The 18,151-nt window shown below is 40.0% G+C and overlaps 1 protein-coding gene across 1 annotated transcript in view; it reads left to right on the forward strand.

Moving 5' to 3' along the window:
• The window catches only part of ccdc169 (coiled-coil domain containing 169), a 45,016-nt gene that overhangs the window by 3,619 nt on the left and 23,246 nt on the right, over positions 1–18,151 (forward strand). Inside the window, exon 2 of the mRNA XM_028799296.2 lies at positions 15,195–15,277. Within this exon, the coding sequence (XP_028655129.1) occupies positions 15,195–15,277 (83 nt within the window). The remainder of the gene's footprint in view (positions 1–15,194; positions 15,278–18,151) is intronic.

Genomic DNA, 18,151 nt, shown 5'->3' on the forward strand with positions numbered 1-18,151 from the left:
CTTTGGTATCAAGTAGCTTTATGTAAATTTATAAAAACAGCCATTTTCATTACAACTTTACAGATCGATTTCCACTATTTGCAGGTTATATTTTATATGTTTTGGTATCAAGTAGCTTTAAGTAAATTTATAAAAACAGCCATTTTCATTGAAACTTCTCACTATTTTGCAGTTTATATTTTGTATCCTTTGGTATTATTTCCCTAACACCAGGGCCAGCTCATGCCATTCTGCCACCCCTTTAAATTATCAGCATCACCACAAATGGGCAATAACACAAAGAGTAAATATTCCTCCATTAAGTTTACAATAGGACAGCTTGAGCCCTTTATTGACAGCTTGATGTAGACCTCCTGCACCAATGCAAATCTTTCAGTAATGCACGGTCTCTCATATGCTTCAGAAGACAAAACCTGGAAGTCTAGGGGAAAAAAATTGCACAAACCAGACTGATAGTGCACATAAACAACTAAAAAAAGTAATATTACATTAATGATAATATTATTAATTAAATTATCTACGTATGGTTTTTGAAGTGTGGGCACCAGGCTATCAAGGCTACAAATTTATGCTTTATAGAAATGATAGCCGGTTCCATTAAGAATGTCTTGTGTTTCTGTTGTTCTGCAGAGATGTGTTTTGTTTTTAACATACTTAGCTTTAAGAAGCTGCATCCTCCTGTCACCTTTGTGTTATTTCAGTGTCTGCTTAAAGTTTTCATCATTTTCATATTCTGCACATTTCTGTTGATCAACAACTCAGATCTTGAATTGGCACCATTACCATAAAGGCAGAGGTGGGTGGCCCAAGCTTAGACTGACCCATTTCTCAACAATTGAGCATAATTAGTGTGAGAGCTTGTTAGGATGGCGTGCTTGGTCAACAAGTTCCTAATAGGTTGCATAATAGTATAAAATGGTACATTTCACCACTGCTGCCATTGTTCACAAGCTCCTATTGGCAATCACCTACAGTGTACTCCATAATGTTTGGGACAAAGACACTTTTTCTTGATTTATCCCTCTGTTCCACAGGATAAAATTACTAATCAAATAATTTAGATGTGATTATATTGCATATTACAGAGTTTTAATTAAGGGTATTTGCATACATTTCAGTCACACCATGTAGAAGTGGCAACACCTTTTATACATGCCACCCCCCAGTCTCCCCATTTCATGGCACCATAATATTTGGGACAATGGGCTTCACAGCTGTTTATGATTCCTCAGGTGTTTCATTCCTTCATAAGATACCTCAGCCTGTTATCACCCTGTGGAGTCTGTAGTTGCCATTGTTCAACATGAAGACAAGAGCTGTGCCAATATTAGTCAAAGAAGCCATTATCCATCCATCCATTTTCCAACCCGCTGTATCCGAACACAGGATCACGGGGGTCTGCTGGAGCCAATCCCAGCCAACACAGGGCACAAGGCAGGAACCAATCCTGGGCAGGGTGCCAACCCACCGCAGGACACACACACAAACACACCCACACACCAAGCACACACTAGGGCCAATTTAGAATCGCCAGTCCACCTAACCTGCATGTCTTTGGACTGTGGGAGGAAACCGGAGCGCCCGGAGGAAACCCACGCAGACACGGGGAGAACATGCAAACTCCACGCAGGGAGGATCCGGGAAGCGAACCCAGGTCCCCAGGTCTCCCAACTGCGAGGCAGCAGCGCTACCCACTGCGCCACCGTGCCGCCCAAGAAGCCATTATGAAACTGAAAAAACAAGAATAAAACCATATACCCTTAAACCACATCTGAACTGTGATTTATCATTTTGAACTGTGGAGCTGAGATAAATTAAGAAAAATGTGTGTTTGTCCCAAACATTATGGAGTGCACTTTATATGGATGGGCCAGCCTAGCCTAACATTGATTAACAGCGGAAAATAAGAGTAGCTTTTTATGAACCATCTTAAAATAGATGTTTCAGTGTTAATCAGAAAGTGCTTTTGGTAGACTTTGACTGTTTTTTCTATTTTACAATACATATAAATGAACTGCTATGGATTGTGAAAAAAATCCATTTGAACCGGGCTCAGTGTTCCTCAAAGACAAATACCTGACAATGTTCCTTCATTCTGACAGAGTAATTGTCTTGCTTTGGGTAAGATCTTAATCTTGTGCTCAGTGCAATTGAATGGAGGAGGCATTGCAGGAACGACTACCACCACTTGCTGACTTGTTAGATTTGAAAATGGAAAAATAAAAGATAAAATACAACCATGGTCTTTGCTACTTTATTTCTTTCTCAGTTGAATTAGAAATATTCTGAGACCCCCGTGACCCTGTGTTCGGATTCAGCGGGTTGGAAAATGGATGGATGGATGGATGATTTTGTACTGTCACCTTAAGACACTGGTTTGCTACCCATGGTGAGATCTTGTGTTTATAAGGATGAATGTTTCCAAAGGGATGCGTGTGCAAGAGGGCTAGCTCAGAATTGACGCTGCACATGTCTGTCATCAAACAAGTCCATTTTTATTATCATCATCATCATCATGGGCGGCATGGTGGTGCAGTGGGTAGCGCTGCTGCCTCGCAGTTAGGAGACCTGGGTTCGCTTCCAGGGTCCAGCAGACCCCCGTGACCCTGTAGTTAGGATATAGTGGGTTGGATAATGGATGGATAGATATTATCATCATTAATTTAGCAGATGCTTTCAAACAAGGCAGTTTACTAAAAGTTAGAAAATGTATTCATGGTGTAACACTGAGTTCAGTAGTTAGGTCCTAGATACTTCTCAATTCATTTCAGGGTTGTGCAGGCCAAAGACTATGTCACCTGGATTGGGCAAAAGACTGAAATCACGTCTGGAAAGGACTCTAGTCCATCACAAAGACCACTTTCTCTCACACACACCATATTGACCTATGTTGATAATTTGCAATTGCCAAATAACATAACCTAAATTTGAAATAAAAAGAAAAAATTCTAGCATAAAGCCCATCCTCATTTGTTTAGTGCCAACTTTTTACTACAGATCACAAAATTGGTAATATTACAGTTAGTCCCAAGGTTACTGTAAATACAATGCCTATGAAATTATTCAACCCCTGGGAGGTTTTCACATTTTATTTTTAAACATCATTGAATCACCGGTGGATTTAAATTTAGCTTTTTCGACTTTAATCAATAGAAAAAAGACTCTTTAATGTCAAAGTAAAAACTGATCTCTGCAAAGTGGTTTAAATTAATTACAAATATTAAACACAAAATAGTTGATCACATAAGTATTCACCCCATTCAAATTAGTATTTAGTACGTGCACCTTTAGACAGCCATGACAGCCGCAAGTCTGTGTTCACAGTCTGAGAACACAGTCTGTGTTCTCTCTCTGTCAGTTTTGCTCATCTGGACACTGACATTTTTCCCCATTTGTCTTTGTAAAACTACTAAAGCTCTGTCAGGTTGCATTGAGATTATGAGTGCACAACCTTTATCACGTCCAGCTACAAATTCTCAGTTGGATTGAAATCTGGACATTGACTTGGTTTTTGAGACATTCCTGTGTAGCTTTGGCTTTATAATTGGGGTCACTATCTGGGAGTAAAACAAATCTTGCTTCAAAGTCCCAAACCTGGACACTTGTGCAGCATGTATGCCTCACGGTAAAGCCCATCCTCCATTTGTTTAGTCAATCAGTCATTGTCCAACCCGCTATATTCCTAAACACAGGGTCACAGTTAGTGCCTACTTTATGTAATCATCAGAGAAGGATCAGGACCACAGGGAAAAAAAAACACTTTCACAAATGAGAACATGATTCCATAACATTGCTTGAAGTGGAAACAAATAAATGGCAGTACTGTCTGTTTTTGTCTACTTTTTGGTCATCTTTGCCATGTTGTTCAGAATTAACACAAGTTCTTAACCAAGCTTATCCTGTCAGAGTTTGTACATATACATTACATCAAACTGAGAGATGGGGTACGAGTGGGTCTACTTTGGAGTTTCCTACACGCTGTTTAAAACATATTATAAGGATGTTTGTTTCGGCAGAGCAAGGTTTTATCAGAAGGGTAGCCTGTTAGAAATGGGCCATTTATATTCTTCAGTTATTTATCGGGACACATAACCTGAAATTGTGACTGTTCTTGTCACCTGAACATCTAGCTACCCTAGTAAATTATAGTGACAGGGAAAGAGCAAACCATTATAGTCTTCAGATAATGGAGCTGTGATCTTGGTTTAGTGTAAGGTAAATAGTACTAGCTAAATGTTTATTTGTTCTGTCCACAACAGCTTACACACCACAGGATACTTCATTCATATCTAGATAACCCGTTGTTGTCCTTGATTGCATTTTATAACTTTATGGTTAATAAGATAAGTTAACTTACCCATTACGACTTAAATCATCAGGGGGAAGGAGATTCGTGCAGAGGTTTAAGCTCCAAGCTGGACGTGCCAACAGAGGGTTGCTGTCCCATGTGTGTGCAATCAGCCAGAGATAGTGACTTCCTACCCCATGCATGCAGTCTGCTAGTGTTTCATTAACTTGTACTGGGGTTCTGTTTGCTGTCAGTAGTGTCTATCGGAGATAAAAATGAGAATCATCTACAAAATGTGCAAGTTGGTGTAACTGCCGTCAAGGTAGAATTGAAACAGTAAACTAATTTGTAGTTGAAGCTGCACAGACTCACCATTTTAAGACAGACAAGTAAGCAAATTTGCCAAAGCTTTTCAATGGGAGATTTTGGAATTTAAAAACTGTACAGTGTGATCTAGTTAAGATATCCAACAAAACTTTTACGATCTCTGCAAATTTCCTTGAAGAATAAGTGTGCCACATTTCAACAAAATTGGTCCATGGGGGACCGAGTTGTTTCAAGTCGAAAAACAGATCGATAGACAGACAGATGTGGCTACCGCAATAGGTGCTTCATGCAATGTACACGAAGGGACCTAATAATCAAAATAGATACAATATATCTGAGTGATTAGCAAAAAAATGGAAAGTTAGCAAGTACTGGAGAGACAATTTAAAGCAGAATCACAAAATTGGTAGTATTAAGTTAGTTCCAAGGCTACTGTAAATACAGTGCCTATAAAATTATTCACCCCCTGGGAGGTTTTCATATTATATTCTTATACAGTTACATCATTGAATCACAGTGGATTTAATTTAGCTTTTTTGACTTTTACCAATAGAAAAAAGACTCTTTAATGTCAAAGTAAAAATGGATCTCTGGAAAGGTGGTTAAAATAATTACAAATATTAAACACAAAATAGTTGATCACATAAGTATTCACCCCCTTCAAATCATTATTTAGTATATGCAACTTTAGACAGCCATGACAGCCGTGAGTCTGTGTTCACAGTCTGAGAACATAGTCTGTGTTCACTCTCTATCAGTTTTGCACATCTGGACGCTGACATTTTTCCCCATTTGTCTTTGTAAAACTACTAAAGTTCGGTCAGGTTGCATGGCGATTGTGAGTGCACAGCCTTTATCAAGTCCAGCCACAAATCTCTCATTTGGATTGAAATCTGGACCTTGACTCGGTTTTTGAGACATTCTGTGTAGCTCTGACTTTATGATTGGGGTCACTATCTGGTAGTAAAAACAAATCTTAATTCAAGGTACTGGTTTCTTGCAGACTGTATCAGGTTTTCATCCAGGATTCCCTTTCTATTATACATTCACAAGCCTTCCCAGAGCCTGCTGTTTGAGAAGTGATCTCCATTTAACTAAACTGTACGACTTCTAAAAACTAAATGGCTTACACCAGTGGTGATTTAGGTCTGTCATATTAAGAGGGGTGAATGCTTAAGCAAATCAAATATGTTGTGTTTTATATCTGTGATTAATTTTGATCACATATGTTTTCACTTTAACCTTAAAGAGTCTGTATTCTATTGATCTGTGTCAAAAAAAGCCCAAAATAAATCCCACTGTGATTATATAAAAATAAAATGTGAAAGTGTATAGGAGTGATTACTTTTTAAATAGGTATTATATATATGTGGTTCTCAATGTGAAAAAAATAAATCAATGTTTTTGTGTGATATATTTAGCCTAATCGGCTTCTATCTCTTTCTCTGTGTTCTAGTTTGGGGAGCTTTAGTAACAGGTCCCCTAGGTCACTCTAAATAAATCTCTTACGTCTTCTTTTAACCACCAATGCTAAAACTGAAAAGATTTAATCCTTCAGTCTTTCCTTATAGCTCATACCCTGAAGTCTTGACACTCCACCCTGAACTTTCTTTAGTATTACTGGATCTTTCTTTTGATATCAGGATCCAGTTACACAAAGTAGTTAATGTAAGACTTCACAAGTTTGTTGCATAGCTTATGGTTAAGCTTCCTTAATTTGTTTTTGAAATGGCGTACCATCTAACCCAGCACCATATTTGTTTTCTTAATTGATTCTGTATGCTCTTTGAATGACTCATTACATTCTTCTCCTAAGATGTACTGTACTTTTAGATTCAGACTTCTGTACCCACATAAACCTACGCACTTCTGGGACAGATTTGCACTGGCACACTGTGTTGCAGGTAGCAGAGAACACCATATGAATATCTCAGTGTGGGAGTTTTGACCAATGCCAGTAATTAAGTAGTTATTTCCATAAGGCTCCGACTTTATTTTCCTTGTCTTTCTTGTAGATGAGGATTCCTGGCTGTTTTGACTTTAGCTCCCAAACCCTCCAACACCAACAATTACTCCTGTGCTCAAATAATTATTTATTTTAACAAATAACTTCCACAAGGTTATTCAAAAAACACAGCACAGACACAATTCATCATATTTTCTCTTCCTTTTTCTCTCTCTTCCTCTCCTTTCACTCCTCCAGGCAAGTGTTCTCCAGCTCCTCTCCTGGCTCTGACTCGCCTGAATAATGTTGAGCGAGTACTTCTTGTGTTACCCCACTACAGGTTGGAAGCACTTCTAGGTCAAGCAAAGCTCCTTAAAGGGGGGTTTACAGTCTTGCCCCCGCAGCCCCTCCTGGCGGCACCCATGGAACACAGCAGGGCTGCCTAAAGGGACTGCAATTCCCAGCCTGCCCTGCAGGTGTCCATGTAGGCACTGTAGCCCAGGGATACTGCCACCTGTTGTATCGTACAAACAAATAGTCCATGAGATTGGTCTTCCCCGTCCTCCTTTTAAACTGGCCTCCCAGCTGGGTAAGGCACCTTGAACCATTACGGCCAGAATGTCAGATTATGCCTAGTGTCCATGACACTATTAAAACCTTTATCATGGTAACTGAAACACACTCATTTTAAGAAACAGAACGATAGAATTTATTGATGAGCAAAGGGTTATAGAAATAGGATAACTGTTTGTATATTGCCATAAAAGTTAATGCAAGGCAGATGACACAGAAAAACATAACACCCGAGAGGCTGGCTGTTTTTTGCGCTTTCACAGGTTTTCTGGATCTTCTTGATTTTAGAAGCTTTTTCATCTAATGTTTAACTTTTTGGAAGTGTAGTGTAATGTCACAGTCAGCTTGCCCTTGCTTCAATGCAGAGCTACGTTGCAACTCCACAGTTTTGTCTTGATAGAATTTAAAAGCTTGCAAAAGCTAAAACTGCACATGACACAGTTACTCATGAGCTTGTTAACTGACTATTGTCAACTGGAAATAGTTCAAGAATTTAATTAATGGATGGCTATTGGTAGGCTCCATTGATGTTAATCAGCTTCCTAACTTCTTTTTTTCCTTTTAAACAACTCTGTGTCTTTATGTGTATTCAATATGGCAATTAGTAATCTGTAAATTTTATAATTAAATTAACATGGGGAATTGTTACTGCACTCTTAACCTTCGCTAAATTGTTACATAGTAACAATCATAAGAAAAGCAGGTTGTTTTAAAACTACTTAGTTATAATTGTGACAAAGATAAATGGTTTTATGATTCCATATCATTAAACAATATCAGATGCCAATTAGATTTGCACATCATTGCTTCAGGTATGAATGAAGATCTTTGCATGTATTATTACTTTGCCAAGTAATTCTTTGTCTGTGGTGTGGTCTGATGTCGACCTCCTCAACTCGCCATTAGACTCTTTGTTGTATCTTCTGCATCTTCACAAGGAAATATATAAATCTTTCTGGTCTGAGAGTATAAATGCTAAAGTTCCCTTTGTGAAGTAATGCTGCTTGTCAGACTTCCCAGACTGGATAATATACGATCTGTCAGGTAGACTGTAGTTTGTGCAAGTAAATGAAAGAGTTTCTGACATGGAAGTGAAAACACTGGAGCACCACAAGTAACAGGCCTGTCTCATTTTCTCTTCACTCTGCATGCCTCTGACTATAAATATAACAAAGTCACATCACTTGCAGAAATTCTCAGGCGAATCTGCATTTATGAGGTTTACAAACTACAAGCCCAACCCACACAGCAGCGATGGTGATGCCTTCCTTTCGGATGAGCTGAACAACTTCTTTGCACGGTTTGAGGCGCAGAACAAAGAGCCTGCGAGAAAAGCAACACCTCCCTCCACTGACCAGGCACTCTGTCTCTCCATAACAGCCGTGAGGAGGACTCTATCCAGAGTCAATCCACGCAAGGCTGCAGGATCTGACAACATACCTGGTCGTGTGCTTAAAGAATGTGCCAGTCAATTGGCTGGTGTCCTCACAGACATCTTCAACACATCTCTGAGCCAGTCGTCAGTCCCAGCATGCTTCAAGTCAACCACCATCATACCAGTGCCGAAGAAGTCATCAGTGACATGCCTGAATGACTACTGACCAGTTGCACTCACGCCAATCATAATGAAGTGCTTCGAAAGGTTAGTCATGTCACACATAAAGAGTAATCTCCCTGCCTCCCTTGACCCTCTTCAGTTTGCATACCGCTCAAACGGGTCAACTGAGGATGCCATATGCTCTGCCCTTCACCTCTCCCTGACACATCTGGATAAAAAAGACACATATGTCAGGATGCTATTCATAGACTTTAGCTCTGCCTTCAACACAATCATCCCTCCAAAGCTGGTTGTAAAACTGAGCAGGTTGGGCCTGAACACCACCCTCTGCAATTGGATCCTGGACTTCTTGACAGAGAGGCCCCAGTCAGTTTGGATGGGCTGCAACACTTCCAGCATCATCACACTGAGCACTGGAGCACCGCAGGGCTGTGTGCTTAGTCCACTGCTGTTCACCCTGCTGACTCACGACTGCACAGCCATGCACAACACCAACCACATCATCAAGTCTGCGGATGATACGACGGTGCTGGGACCGATAAGCAGGGATGATGAAAGAGCATACAGAGATGAGGTGGAACGGCTGTCTGCATGGTGTGAAGACAACAATCTATCTCTCACTAGCTAAGTTTCCATCAGTTTTTTTGCGACGTTTTGTTATCGACAAACAGAATATACGTAAAAAAAATAGTGCGAAATTTGCTGTCTCCAGCCTGTTTCCATCAAACTGGCTTTTTATCGATAAAATGGTGTGCGTGATGATGTCATCCCCCCCAAACCGAACTGTCGCATAACTTTTTGTTGTATCGCGAAAAAAATCTGCCCTTGAGCCGTTTCCATACATAATTTTGTGTATGTCGCAAATTATCTACCTTTTGTTTTCCACGTTACACCCCCTCCACTAAACAAAGAAACAAAGAAATGGAGAGATTATTCAGACAGTTTTTTGAAATTTGCTAGCTTACTGTTATTTCAGTTTCACAAATAATTGGAATTGTACATAATATCCGAAGACGACAGCAGAATGAAGCAGTTGCTTGTCTGATAGCCCTAGAGCTTGAAGAAAGTACCCCAGTGCGACGAAACCCACAGGTATGGGAGAGACGACGGAATAAGACCTTCTGGGAGGAGGAGGTGGAGAGACATTTCACAGAAAATCTCTGGCTGCAACATTTTATAATGACACGGCCGACGTTTGAGATGTTGTGTGGATTCATCAGTCCTGATGTTGCGCCCATCACAGGTTGCCACCGACCACCGGTTCCAACCCAAAAGCGGATTGCCATCGCCCTTTACAAGATGGCAAACTGCGCCGAGTATAGAGTAGTTGGAGAAACTTTCGGGGTTAGTAAAACTACCGTCAATCGATGTGTATATGCTGTGTGCACCGCTATTAAAGAAAAATTAATGCGGCGTTATATCAGACTTCCGACTGTAGCGGAGGCCAATGAAATTGCATACCGCAATTCCTTGGTGCATCTTGTGCCACAGATTTTCGGTGCGCTGGATGGCACGCATGTGCCTATTCTTCCCCCGACGGAAGGCTACCGCAATTACATTAATCGCAAAGGGTGGCCATCTATTGTTCTCCAGGCCCTTGTTGATGACAGGTGCACAATACGAGACATTTGCGTTGGAAGTGCCCATGATGCAGCTGTGTTTGCAGCATCGGATCTGTACAGGTGAGCCTACCTTTCAACATCCCTTCACAGTGCGAGAACAACTGAATTAACCTGCTTCCCTTAAGGTTTTTAATTAAAACTGAAATTTGAATTAATACAAAATGACGTTTAATCAAAAAAAAAAAAACTCTCTTCATCAGACCATGCGAACCGCTCCGCCATTCTCGTTTTGATTGCACGTGATGAAAATGTGACACATTTATTGCGTTAAAGCCCTTTTTTCCGACAAAAACTGTTTCCAATGTAGTTTTTGCGACATCTGAAGTATCGATATGGAATTTATGCGCTAAAGTTAAACGGAAAAATATTATGTCGACATGTACAACATTTTATCGATAATTAGCATTTCCATCAGCTATATCGGTAAAAAATTTGAAGCGCTAAATATTTTTTCGCAAAAAACTCCTTGGATGAAACCTGGCTAATGTCGACAAGACAAAAGAGATAATCATGGACTTCAGAAAATCACGTCCTGCCCACATCCCACTCAGCATCAACAGTTTAGATGTGGAGACTGTTAGGAGTACCAAGTTCCTCGGTGTGCACATAACTGAGGAAATTACGTGGACACATAACACCTCATCACTAATCAAGAAAGCCCAGCAGAGACTACACTTCCTGAGGCGTCTGAAGCAAGCACGTCTTCCCCCCTTCCATCCTCACCATGTTATACAGAGGCACCATTGAGAGTGTTCTGACCAGCTGCATCAATGTCTGGTATGGCAACTGCAACATATCCAACCGCAAGCACCTGCAAAGGATAGTGAAGACAGCAGAGAACATTATTGGGGTGCCTCTCCCTTCACTACAGGACATATTTTACAAACGCAGTGTCCGCAATGCCTGCAGCATTGTGCAGGACCCCTTACACCCCTCACATGGACTTTTCACACTTCTGCCATCCAAGAGAAGATACTGCAGCATCAAAGCCAGATCTGCCAGGCTGCAGGAGAGTTTTTACCCCCAAGCTGTTAGACTCCTTAACACCAGGCTGCCCCCTGGGATCTTCCACACAGCCTCAACCACCTCTAAAAACAGAACTTTTATACATGCGAGCTACTGTCCTGCAAATGCGATTGTGCATGTAGAAAACTGAAAATCTCATACTGACCTTTAAGTATTTTGACACTCGTTATCCTTCTGCTGTGAAACATTCTGACCCGTCATTGTTTACATATGTCTTAAATAACTATTATCGTACACTGATAATATATAATAGATAAAGATACAGAAATTATTTATTTATTATATTACATACCTTACACATCAATATTGCTGCTTCTTTGTCCTATCTTTGCACAATGTCGTCTTTGTTTTAATTCTTAATTTTTAAGTTTTTAATTTATTATTTGCACATCATGTTGTTACACTGTGGACCCTGAGCTTCGCAATTTCGTCTATCTGTATACTTGTATATGGTTGAGATGACAATAAAGTTCACTTTGACTATTGATAAGGCGGATGAAACGGATGAGAGGAGTCAGGTGGAGAACTTTTTTTCTTGGTGCAAAGACAATTGCCTGCATCTTAACATCAGTAAAACCTGGTTATTGACTTTCACCGCACCAAAAAGCATATTCAAGGAGTGAATGTAGAGGTGGTCCACTCCTGCCACTACCTGGGGTTCACATTAATGACAGGTTGGACTGGTCTCAGAACACAGAGGAACTATATTAGAAAGGGCAGAGCAGGGTCTTCTTTCTTAGGAGACGGCGTTCCTTTAATGTGGAAAGTGACAATCTTCACACCTTCTATAATATTCTATAACAGTGCGATTTTCTACTCTGTGGTGTGCTGGGCTGGTAGCTTCACTTCAATAGAAGCCCACCGAATCAACAAGCTAATTAAAAGGGCCAGCTCAGTTATGGGATGCACTCTGGACCCCATGGAGGTCTTAGTGGAGGAGAGAATTATAACAAAACTAAGTGCCATTATGAACAAAGCTGCACATCCTCTCTCTGACATACTAACACTGAGGACCTTTGAGCCAACAAATTATTCAGCAGGAGTGTGTGAAGAAACGCTATAGGGGCTCCTTTATACCAACAGCAATACACCAAAATAATGCCTCACTGGAACTTTGACTGTCAAGTCAGAAATTATAGTCATTTTGGAGTGTGTTCAGATGAGAGTGTGTGCATCTATCTATGTATCTGTGTATTTAAAGAGCTTTTGTAAAGAGCAAAATTTTCTATCTAAAGACTAGGCTGAGTCACTGCAGGATTGTTAAATTTTGGAACGTAGGTGAAGGCATCTCTTTTAGCTCTGTTCTTTATTATAGAGATTACCTTGTGCGCCACTAAAAGCCTACCAAAATGGGTTAATGTCCAATTTGTCCTAAACCACTCTGATTTTCAGTTCCACCCTGCTAACATTCAAAAAAGAACTGACAATGAAAAGAGTCAGAGGTATTACTTAGAGAAATTCAAAGCTTGCCAAATCCTTAATTTCTGAAAGTATTTTCTTTTGGTTATATAGTTTTTCTCCATCATCCATTAAATATGTTATGTAAACGATCAACTCTTAATTCTGTGCGTATTGCTGAGCGTGTGAGCAGAGTGTCATTCAGGGTTTGCACCAGGCTCCGGATTCTCTCAACACAGAAACAGATAAGTGAATTTTGAGGTATGATTTTTTGATTGTCCATGTTATATCTCTCTCTCTCTCTGTAATATTATATATATATACATACATACATACATACACACACACACACAGTAATCCCTCGCTATATCGCGCTTTGCGGCTTCACTCCATCGCGGATTTTATATGTAAGCATATTTAAATATATATCGCTGATTTTTTGCTGGTTCGCAGATTTCTGCGGACAATGGGTCTTTTAATTTCTGGTACATGCTTCCTCAGTTGGTTTGTCCAGTTGATTTCATACAAGGGACGCTATTGGCAGATGGCTGAGAAGCTACCCAGCTTACTTTTCTCTCTCTCTTGCGCTGACTTTCTGATTCTGACGTAGGGGGATTGAGCAGGGGGGCTGTTCGCACACCTAGACGATACGGACGCTCGTCTAAAAATGCTGAAAGATTATCTTCACGTTGCTATCTTTTGTGCAGCTGCTTCCTGAAACGACATGCTGCACGGTGCTTCATATACTTAAAAGCTCAAAGGGCACGTATTGATTTTTGATTGAAAAACAAACTCTCTCTCTCTCTCTCTTTGTCTGCTCCTGACGGAGGGGGTGTGAGCTGCCGCCTTCAACAGCTTTGTGCCGCGGTGCTTCGCATACTTAAAAGCCAAACAGCCCTATTGATTTGTTTGCTTTTCTCTATCTCTGTGACAGTCACTGCTCCTGACACGCACTCCTTTGAAGAGGAAGATATGTTTGCATTCTTTTAATTGTGAGATGGAACTGTCATCTCTGTCTTGTCATGGAGCACAGTTTAACTTTTGAAAAAGAGACAAATGTTTGTTTGCAGTGTTTGAATAACGTTCCTGTCTCTCTACAACCTCCTGTGTTTCTGCGCAAACCTGTGACCCAAGCATGACAATATAAAAATAACCATATAAACATATGGTTTCTACTTCGCGGATTTTCTTATTTCGCGGGTGGCTCTGGAACGCAACCCCCCGCGATGGAGGAGGGATTACTGTGTATATATATATATATATATATATATATATATATATATATATATATATATATATATATATATATATATATATAAAATCCAATGTGTGTCTGTCTGTACATCTGCCTGCTTTTCATGAAAGAATTACCATATATACTCCCATTTAAGTTCTTCCGTGGATAAGTCGGGTCTTGATTTTTATCGTATAATTTCTAGTATTTTATAATGTCGGTTGTATAAGTCGAATGCAGAAAACTCATGCTGTTGGTCCAAGAGATGATATGCTAATACACTCCTGAGAGAGTAACCACAGAACACACTGCCTTTTTTTTTTTTTCTATGTATTGTGCCTACGTGACCACACTAATACCCAAACTATTCTGAAGCGACGATTGCACTATTGTGTGTTTTTTGTATCTCATACCCTCATACACCTTTATCGTAAGAGCATCTCTTATCTACGATGGAGTGTTCGATCAGGAGAAAATATGAAGCGGGTTTTAAATTAAAAATAGTTGAAGTGGCAAAAGAAATTGGTAACTGTGCTGCTGCAACAAAACTTGACATGTCTGAGAAACTGGTGTGAGATTGGAGGAAACAAGAAGATGTAAAAAAAAAAAAAAAAAAATGTCACATTTTTGAACGGGCATATAAAAGTCAGGGTCTGATTTTATAATCGATTTTTAAGGTTTCAAGACCCAACTTATACATGAGTATATACGGTACTTAACAGATTTAGATAAGGTTTTTTCCTATAATTTGCTTGAACATTCTGGTTGATTTTGCGACTTCACTCATCACGCGAAGTATCATAGTTCGCTTGCAGGAGCAATTTATTCGTGCTAATCTGAGACAGAGGCTACAGGCAGAGGGGAGGGGGAAATGTGACGTCAGAAGTGGGGAGCCAGGCAAGACCATCCTCGCTCACGCGCCAGCCTCCATTCCAGCCGGTTTACCTGTAGCCACATTTTGGAGTGTACCTTGCCTCCAATTAGCTAGTGATACCTGTTTTTTTTTTTTTTTAATTGATTTTTAAAGTTTGTCCTGTTTCATTACTACATGGATGGAGCCATGGGAGACAGCTAGTTGTTTATATGTATAAAAAGTTCATATTTTTCAAAACTTTAATGATGCAATGGTTCTTCAAATAATGAAAATATCTCTGTAAAACTACTCAGTCAAACATTTTAAAACTACTGTACATTTTGAAACATTACATCATTGTGTCTTTTAGGGAAATGCTGGTGCAGTCATCTTTTGAATTGAGGAATACTGTTGCTGATCTTGAGAAAAAATTGGACACAGTTGAAAATGAAGGTAAGTTGGTTTACTTCTCAGCTAATACCCAGAGTTGCATAAAAGCTACACACCTGTAAGTGCAACACGCATACAAAACACAGACATTTAGTTCAGTTTGATGCCCAAACTCTCATGTGGCTCCTTATCAAATGCTTTCTGAAAGTCAAGGTAAAAATATGACCCTAGCTGGAGAGGTATAAAATGAAATGTTCCCACTGAAATTTTCATGAGCTTTTAAATGGAAGATAAGAGCAGTAAACTGCCAGCCTACCTCCTTGCACTGAGTCACCACTTTATAAAGTACACCTATGTAAAAGCCAATTTTTTTACTGAGAGGAGCCTGAACATGTCAGGATATAGTATTGACAAGGTATTGAAAATACAGTACAGAGATGATGACCCATTGCAGCTCCTCTCTGTACTATAACTGATGCAGTAGTTGGTGGTTGACGCTCTAGATAGATAGATAGATAGATACTTTATTAATCCCAAGGGGAAATTCACACCTACTCTGAGTAAATCATTCTGTTGCATCCCATTTATGCACAATTGAATTGAGGACTAATTCTAACTTCATTTATTAGAAGACCTCACCCACATGCAGTACATGTGTAAAACCAAGTTTTTTGTTTTCCAATAAATAAAAATATTCTTTTTAATCATGACGCTGGAGAGTGGTGACATGTTGCATGTTGGTTTGATCTTTCTTTGTACTCATGAGTGTACTATTACTACTACTATTACATAATAATAGTCTATATGGCTCTATGCTTTTAGTGTTTTTTCTTACCTAGCTACAACTGTTTTTTACTTTATTGTTGTTAGAAATAGAATGCATTTGAAATGTCAACTGCCGTACCTCATCTATGACAAAGTAAAATAAGTGGTGCTTTCTCTTTTCTTTCTACACCACTGTTTAACTGGCATAGTCACTTTTTGTTAGTTCCTTTTTTCATTGTTAGAAGACTCCTTGGGCTGGATTTTTTTTTGGTATGACGATATTTTCTTATTACTCAAATCATACTGTTGTTGGAAGAACCCCAGCAGTGTTACCATTCTATGTTCCTCCATTGTATCTGATGCTCTACCATCAATAGTAAACATTTGCACTATCTGCCAACCCAGATTAAATTGCACTGTCTGGGCATATGGTGGACAGATGAATGTAAAATTGTATTATCTCAAGTATTACTAATCACAGTAAATTGAATGGATGTTATATCTAGTCATCCATTTTCTGGCTCATGTACCCTATCAGCTTTTGGTATAAGGAGGGAACCAACACTGGATTAGTCAGTAGACCAGCTTGTGTGTATATATAATATTATATATATCTCGGGTGTATATAATATATATATGTTGTGAGATATGGCCGGCTATTTATCCTGGCCAATATCTCCAGGCCGCCAGATGGAGCCCTCCTTGCAGCATGGAGCCAACCCGAATGCCAGCAGGGAATTATGGACAGTGGACTTTTAATGCACAGCCCTGCTGGATACCACGGGGGCCGCCAGGAGTCGCTGCAGGGTGGCCCAGGGATTATTTGCACCATGACCCAGAAGTGCGTCTTAATCACAGAGACACAAGAAAAAGGATTTTTATCTGACCCGGAAGTGTCCCATGTCACGTAGACAGAGAAGGTGAAACACTTCCGGGTCAAGGACTATAAAAGGATTGTGGGAAATCCCAGACGTTGAGCCGAGTTGGGAGGCAGGGTGGCTACGCGTCTGGGAGTGGAGGATTGAGTATTGTGTATTGGTTATTGTGGATTTATTGCATATTGTGGAGAGGAGGGTGCTTTGTGCACTGATTTATAATAATAAATATAAATTTTGGACTTTTAGCTGGTGTCTGATGTCTGGTCTGAGGGTTCAAGGGGTCGACAGTGCCTCTATTTGTCACTATATATATATTATATACACACACACACACTTGGTCACACAGGGTCATTTAAATGTTGCTAGTTATCTTAACTTGCATCTCTTTGGAATGTACGAAGAACAATGAGGGAAGCTCTATGTGAGAATTCTGCCTGGGTCAGAATTCAACTTAAGAATTCTGAAGCTGTGAGGTAACAGTGCTAACAACTTCACCACCATGGTATCATATTTTTGTAATGTTTAGTAGTGAAGGATAGGACCTAATCTTTTAATATAATCATCATCATCAGTCAGCTGCGCAAGTGGAAGACTTTGTACAGCTGAGAACAAGTTTCCGCCACTTCTCCCAGTCTTACTTGCCTTTTTTGATTTTGCTTGGGGACAGTTAAATTGCAGTGTTGACGGTGTTGGTGATGTGTTGCCAATATAATTTTATGACCTTGTTTAGGCACTTTCAGTCTTCTTGATGGGTCATACAGCACAAATTTTCTATTAGGTTCTTTTGGGGTGCCTTCGTAACATATGTCCTACCCCTGTAAATTGTCTTTTGATGATGATTTCAAGACTGGCTCCTGCTTGACTTGCTTTTATATTGTTTTGTTTGAGATATAGTTGCTATGTTTTACCCTCGGCTTGTAGTTTGTTTCATAGTCATCTAGCATTTTTAGGTTTGTTTGTTGAGGGTTCATGTTTCACTGCTGTATAAGAGAATGCTCAAGCATGAGGTGTTGAAGATTTGCATCGAGTTCAGTAGATGGTTCCATCCATCCATCCATTTTCCAACCCGCTGAATCCAAACACAGGGTCACGGGGGTCTGCTGGAGCCAATCCCAGCCAACACAGGGCACAAGGCAGGAACCAATCCCAGGCAGGGTGCCAACCCACCGCAGGACACACACAAACACACCCACACACCAAGCACACACTAGGGCCAATTTAGAATCGCCAATCCGCCTAACCTGCATGTCTTTGGACTGTGGGAGGAAACCGGAGCGCCCGGAAGAAACCCACG

Source organism: Erpetoichthys calabaricus, chromosome 4 (assembly GCF_900747795.2).
Source record: "Erpetoichthys calabaricus chromosome 4, fErpCal1.3, whole genome shotgun sequence".
NCBI lineage: Eukaryota > Metazoa > Chordata > Cladistia > Polypteriformes > Polypteridae > Erpetoichthys > Erpetoichthys calabaricus.